General features: G+C 38.7%; 1 protein-coding gene across 1 annotated transcript; it reads left to right on the forward strand.

The window, feature by feature from the left end:
• The first annotated feature begins 1,778 nt into the window (after positions 1-1,778).
• Positions 1,779-2,747, forward strand: LOC118754055 (pro-resilin). Its single transcript, XM_036488926.1, has 2 exons — positions 1,779-1,808; positions 1,893-2,747. Exons 1-2 carry the CDS (start codon positions 1,779-1,781, stop codon positions 2,745-2,747), a joined length of 885 nt encoding a protein of 294 aa, XP_036344819.1.
• Positions 2,748-7,384: the final 4,637 nt, after the last annotated feature.

Genomic DNA, 7,384 nt, shown 5'->3' on the forward strand with positions numbered 1-7,384 from the left:
CCTTTCTTACTTCAAAGTCATAGCTGCCAACAGTGACAGAAAATACTGGGCTTACGTCCCTTTGCTCCTGGCCGACGATGTTGATATCATCTCTATATGCCAGCAGCATAGTTATTTTCCTGTATGCTGCGATTCAGATTTTCAACTCGTATTACGCTTTCCAGCATCAGTTTGAAAAACATGTGGTCTCGAACGGTGCGGAGAGGTCATTCCCAATTTGAACGGAGCTAAAGGCTGTGCCACTCAGTATAGCCGTATCAGTTTTGCAGGGATCCCAAATTTAGACAAGGCGTCATGCAAGCAGCTTATCGTCGTGCCATTAAGAGGGCTGTAAGATTTACTAAAAAAAATAGTGTGTGTCGACTTGCAAATCCAGTGCCTTACGCAGAATTTGGTTTGCTGGGCCTTCATGTTTTTAAGCCGCCTTATTACTGTTCTCACCTCGTCCTGATCGAGTCGAGGGACGTGGACGTTGTTCTTATATCGCCGATGATTTGCGAAACCACCCATCGACCAGTTTCAAAACCGCGATGTGACAAAAATTAGATTTGGTAACCGTGAACTCCAGGCATCGAGATTTTTGCTCAAAAATAGCAAAATCGTTATTAAAAAAACAAATTTGTAAAATACTTGCTAGAGCAGATACCGCCTATCAAGTCAATGCCTTCAAAGAAAAACAGTTTTTGGTGCTCTACTGTAAAATTTGAGTGCGGTAAGATAGACAGTTTTTCAATTGATCGATGGGCGGTTTTATAGAGACATTGACGACATATTGGTTCGATTACTTCTCCATAAAACGCAACACCTGTGTCGCTATTCAAAAGCGTTGAAAGTGATGCTGCAATCATATATTCAAAATATAGCCCGGTGACACCTCATGTCACTGCGTTACTTTGGGTAATTAAAATGTGTAACATAGTGAAAAGAGTGATACTGCAAAACGTTCTATGTCATTTATTACCTCTGGTGCTTAATTGATCTGTTAATCTGTATCTGATCGCTTCTGGCAACCGTTCATCTTCATCAGCCAAAGGTAGACAGTTTTGTTATTCGTTTATTAGGGTTTAACGATTAACAGATACATTCCGGTGCACGTAAGAGACATCTAAGTGTCAGGGGTACTAATAGACATCGAAATTTTTGCAGTACCACCGACGATATACATTTGTTCAAATTTTCTAAATCCATTTCCACAATATCACAATTAGTACGCAGTTTTTTTTTAGTAGAGTGGATCTAACAAATCCCCCCAGAAATATGATACATCATGAAAAATTACCACGGACATGAATTTTGTCCATCTAGCTTGTTCCACACGGCATACTCTGCAAAGGCCAGATTACCGTGTCCATATTAAAGGCGATGAGACTTTAAGAGCCAACCCCTTATCTTCAGAACTACAAAGTTCACGAAACGTGTACACAAATTCAGTGCTACTGGGATTCCCCGCAGGGTAGTTAAAAATGGGTATGTGTTACAAAGTAAAATATGTTTTGCATAGATTTATGACAAAATATATAACGGCAAAGAACTGTAAATGCTGCCTACGTACGCTTAAGATATTTTGGCAGAAATAGAATGAGATTCCCCTAAATGGAGTCTTAAAATGGTTAATTAATTTAAAAATGTCACACAGAAGAAAGTGCAGAAACGTGAAGAAACAAAATAAGACCTAAAAGAAATGGAGAAGTTAAATAGCTTTCAGAAGTTGCGAAACGCTATAAAACCAGCAACGGCAAAGAACTATAAAATTAGTTCACGTTTAAAGTTCTTGAAGTATGCAAGCGAATGCGCAACGTTGGAAAATGGTATGTAGTATTTTTTTTTTTCTAAGCTTGCGAACTTTTTAGCATTTATACTAAATACATCAAAATTCTTTTCCGATTTTTCAGTATACCAAATTACTTGTATTCCATGCATTGATTGCATTAACTCTCGCTGATGTAAGTCACATAAGCCGGGAATATTTGCCTCCAGTCGCTGAAAATAAATACCTAACGCATATTCAGCAAACAGAGCCACAACAACAACAAAAGCAATACAAATACCAGCACGTGCAACATGATGCAGTGTTAAGTGACGAAGCTGCCAATGGAAATGCGCTTGCCTCAATAGATGTGCGGGAATCGAATGATGGCACAGACAGCAAATCAGCTAGCGATCCATTCATTCAGCCTGGTTTGGGTAGTTTTCCCAGCGTCGCACCAACGTACCCAGGCCAAGGTTTTGCTTATCCAGGTTATCCAGGACAAGGCTTCTCAGGAGCTGGTTTCCCCGGAGCAGGATTTCTAGGCCAATTTTTCCCCGGATCAGGTTTTCCTTATCCCGGTTATCCAGGACAGTTTCCAGGGCAAGGATTTGCCGGACAAGGCTTCCCTGGAGCTGGTTTCTCCGGAGCAGGCTTTACTGGTCAAGGTTTTCCCGGGCAAGGCCTCCCGGGACAAGGCTTCCCCGGACAAGGTTTTCCCGGGCAAGGTCTCCCGGGACAAGGTTTCTCTGGACAAGGTTTCCCCGGACAAGGTTTCTCTGGACAAGGTTTCCCCGGACAAGGCTTCCCCGGACAAGGCTTCCCGCCGCAAGCTGGCGGATTCTCTGGCGTACCCTATCAAACAGCTAGTCAGCAACAGCCAAGCGGATCGAACGCTCCACCCACATCCGGCTACAACGAACGCGTACAAACGGCACGCATAGCCAGCGATACGATTTATGATGCAAACGGCGGTTATGTCTACGATAAGCCAAAATAATTTTTTGTTTGTTTTACAAGTTTCTTAACTAATAGACACTAAAGCTAGTTTTATGTTTATTTATTTTATGCCTAAATGCAAATTTCTTTTATAGGTAGTTTGCTTTTATTTCATCGCATCCATTAGCATTTCATCTCTTCGCCAACACAATACGAAAATGTAACACTGAAAGTTTATGTAAAGCAATTCGGTTTTGAATTTTTAATTTTGTAGTTAATACGAGTATGTTATCTTGTAGGAGTGTGAATATCACATTAATAAATCATTCAGAAAATAAATAGCCAAATTTATAAAAATACATACATATGTACATCGTGACATTATTTTCTCAAGTCGACGAGGTTTTAATAACATGTTGTTGTTATTGTAAATTTACTTAATTTGTATATTAAAACAATAGCTGTCCCTATAAATATTATGAGAGCATTTGGTGACCTATTTCTCGGCATGTACCAATGCGTTACGGCCTCGTTGACCGTTGAGCGTCATCAAGAGTGTCTTCAGTTTTTTCATCTCCCTTTTGCTTGTCTTCGGAATTTCTCGCACGCATTAACGGCCTCGTTAGACACCTCAGCTGTGACTATTTTTGAAGTGAAACTTCTTTAGCGGCAGTTACTTGGTTGGGAGTAAATTGGCAAATTCAACGGAAATTGCACACGGAAATGTGCTTCTTGAGGTAAAAATAAAAACCAAAACAAAGATGCGTAAAGATAAAGGTAAAAATGAAGACCAAGATAAATAGATTTAAATACTTTACTTACAGAAGGTCAAAAGTGAAGGGGAATATGTAGATGAGGAAATTGATGAACATAAAAGTAAAATCAAAGATAAATATAAAGAAAAAGATGAGGATGAGGATACCGATAAAAGTAAAGATGAAGATAGAGGAAGAAAGATTAAAATAAAGGGAATTATAGAGAAAATGTAATAGATAGATACACAGAGACTCAATCTGGGAACTATTTTGGGATTATAGAGATTTTTGCGGATTCTTGGGATTTATCGATATAATAATCGATACTTTGAACGGAAAAAGATGGTGTGTGTCGATTTGCTTATCTAGTGTCTTCTCCTGTTTTGACGTGCTGTGAAAATCTGGTCAATGGTGGCCTTACCAGGTCTGAAGCCAATCAGGTCCAATCAGCTGGTTCGGGAACGGCTTCAGTCTTTCACACAGCATCGTCGACAGGACCTTGTATGCCATATTAAAAAGGCTTATTCCGCGATGATTGACGCAAACGGCGGGATCTCCCTTCTTGTGGATTGGGCAAAGTACACTGAGATTGCATTCTTCGGGCATGTATTCATCCGACCAAGTTCTGCTTAAAATCTGCTACATACGCCCCACCAACTCTTCGCCACCGGCTTTGAACAGCTCAGCTGGTATACCGTCGGCTCCGAGGGCTTTGTTGTTCTTAAGCCGCTTTATTGCTGTTCTCACCTCGTCTTGGTCCAGTTGAGGGACGTGAACTTCATCCCTATACATTGGTTCGGGTTCTCCTTCATCAAACGCGCCATCTGTTTCGCCATTTAAAAGCAATGAAAAGTATTCCCTCCATATCTCAAGTATACTATGGACATCTGTTACCAGGTTTCCATCTTCATCTTTGCAGGAGCTAGCCCCGGTCTTAAAACCATTTGATTGCTGCCTTATTTTCTGATAAAATTTTCGAGCCGCGTACCTGTCTGCCAGCATCAAAAGCTCTTCGCACTCACGCTTTTCTGCCTCTCTTTTCTTTCTCTTGAAAAGGCGTCTCCCTTCGCTCCTTTTCTCCCGGTAACGCTCAATTGTCGCGCATGTCTCCATTGGCTAAAGGGTAGCTTTGTATGCTGCGTATTTTTCTGCAGCAGTCGCGCGGCACTCTTCGTCGTACCAGTTGTTTCTGCGCGGTTGGTAGTAACCAACAACCTCTTCCGCAGCGGTACGAAGGGATTGGGAGTCCCACTGCTCATTTATGTCCAGGCGATGAGGAGTTGCTTGATTAAGCAGGATTGAGAGTCGGTTGCTAAATTTTTCGGCTGTCCGTTGTGACTGCAGCTTTGCGATGTCGAACTTTCGCCGCGTTGCCTGCCGCACGTTTTTTATTGCATAGAGGCACATGCGGACCTTAGCTGCAATAAGGTAGTGATCCGAGTCGATGTTGGCACCTCAGATAGAGCGCACGTCAAGAACGCTCCAAGCGTATCTTCCATCTATCACAACATGATAAATTTGGTTCTTTGTTCTTTGATCCACTTGGATCAAAACGGTCACACTGATAGTTATACACACATCGACTCCTTTGCCCGAAATTATTGCATGTGCCAGAAACAAGAAAAAATGAATCACAACGTACAGTAAACTTTTGGCGTAACTATACAGAGGTACAATATTTCACCAGTGATTTGTTTTAGGATGTAGAACAAATTTGCATCCAAAAGGCAAATTTCTAAAAAATGTAAAATTTGTTTCTTGTGGTCAAAACTATCGTATGTGGCACACAAAATTAAAAACAAGTAAAGAAGTATAAGTAGCGCGACTGCTAACTACTAAACCACAGCAGCCGCCTGGAAGATTAGATTAGCGTGAATGAAGTGTTCCACACCGGCCCCTGTGAATAAGTGCACCCTAACCGGCGTCATTTTACAGGGAGAAGTCGTTCGGCAGACAAAGAGACTGCCACAAAGCTCTCCTGAGTTGTTCAGAGAGAGATGCTAATAATAACATGAAATTCTCCATAAACTGTATATACATCACTTTTCGATAGGCCTGATAGTTTCTGAAGAATTAATTAGCAAAAAAAAAAGTAGTTATTTTTTATTTTTACCCTGTTAAAGTTTGATTTTTTTTTAATTTTTTCCTCAAAAAAACGAAAAATCTGGAGTTATTAATTAATTTCTTAGTAACCATCAGACCTATTGAAAAGTGGTTATTTTATTGGCTTTCATTTGCCTTCATTCATTTACGATTGTTCAATTGGTTCGTAAGATATATGTACATGATTAAGTGGAACCACTCTATTTTAAAGCTGAATAACGGTAAATTTCAAATACCTCGAAAACGTATCCATAGAAAAAAAAGTAACTCGATTTTCGGAAAAACCAAGCAAATTCTACATGGGAATTGAATGGTGGCGTCTGGAGAACTAAAACAAAACTAAAATTTGTGATGCAGTGTAATCTTCCGAACTCAAACGTGTTTTAGTCCACCAAAACAAAAAAATTGTTCACATCAAACATTTTACCATTCTACGCTACGAATATTGCTGACTGTAGCGTACACAGTGACATGCTATACATTTTATTTTGCAAAACATGCAAATTAACTCCAAATAAATTACAAAAGTATTTCATTGATAAAACGGATTAGAAAAAGGTTTTAATTTTATTCACTATTTGGGAAACAATTTTTGCATCTTTATGAGCACGCAACAGATGCCTTCACACGTGCAATGAATGAAGTGAGCGATGTTTGCAGCTATCATTTGACAGCTGCTAATGCAATAAAATTAATAAGATTTCGTGCACAAGAATATGAGCGTAAAAAGCAGAGAGTCACTTAGCAGCCAAAATTTAGGATTGGCATTTGAAGTATATTTTAAGTTTTTGCATATCTTTACGAGGTGTGTTTTGTGCAGCATACACGTTTGTTAATGTCATGTGTGGATTGATTCGTTTGTCAGCGCAAATTTAATTCAGGTCAATTTTTTTAAATTAACATTTTTGACATTTGAATGCGAAATAAGTTGTCATTTTAATTAGATATGAATTGCATATTTATTGTGCTGGCCTAATAACAGGGCAAAATACACAAAAAATCGATAGATTAAAGGCTGGAGTTGCACCAAGTCACGAATGCATTTAGATATTTAATAACATTTGGAGATGTGTTTTGTTCACTTAAATTTTTTGCTTTCATGCTAATACGCGAAAACTTTATTTGGTTTAATAACTTGATTAGCATACGACCTTAAGCCATTAAGTGGATTTTGAAGTAAATGTTGTCGAAAATATCTTTTCAACTACATGCCTACATACTTTGGATGAAAATATTTCTTACGGTAACGGGTATAACTTTGATAAAAAAAATACTTTTTTTGATTATTTACTGAGTTTTCTTCATAATTTTTTCTTTTTATGTTTTGCTTAGTAAAGAAGAGGTATTTTTTTTTTTAATATTTGTTTAGGGCGCTGTTACGCAGACGATCATATGATCCCTGGTTACGGCACTTTTTCTCTGATTTCTTCCATTCTTACTCTCTTTGACCAACACGCTGTTATGCAGAGGGTCCTACGACCAGCGTATTTCTTTGGTTCAGTTGTATTTCTTTGGTCTATTTTTCTACTACATTTTACATTTGTGTTATGAAATGACGAAAAAAATGGAATATACATGTGTATAAAAACATGTCAAAAGCAATTAAAACAAGGGTTGCTAGCATTAAGTTTATTCTACATATGTAGGTACTACTTTGTATACATCAGCAGCAAAAATTCACCATTCTGCTTCTAAAAGGAAAAAAATAGTATGAAAAATACTCTACTACTAAAAAGAACAAATAGTAAATTGTATTCAAAATCCAACCCTTTTTTGATCAGCGATTCGGTGTCAAGGCTCAGTTATGCATACTTTGCACGGCACTGCAGAGCATGTCATT

Source organism: Rhagoletis pomonella, unplaced genomic scaffold (assembly GCF_013731165.1).
Source record: "Rhagoletis pomonella isolate Grant_MI unplaced genomic scaffold, Rhpom_1.0 Rhpom_scaffold_00002, whole genome shotgun sequence".
Taxonomy (NCBI): domain Eukaryota; kingdom Metazoa; phylum Arthropoda; class Insecta; order Diptera; family Tephritidae; genus Rhagoletis; species Rhagoletis pomonella.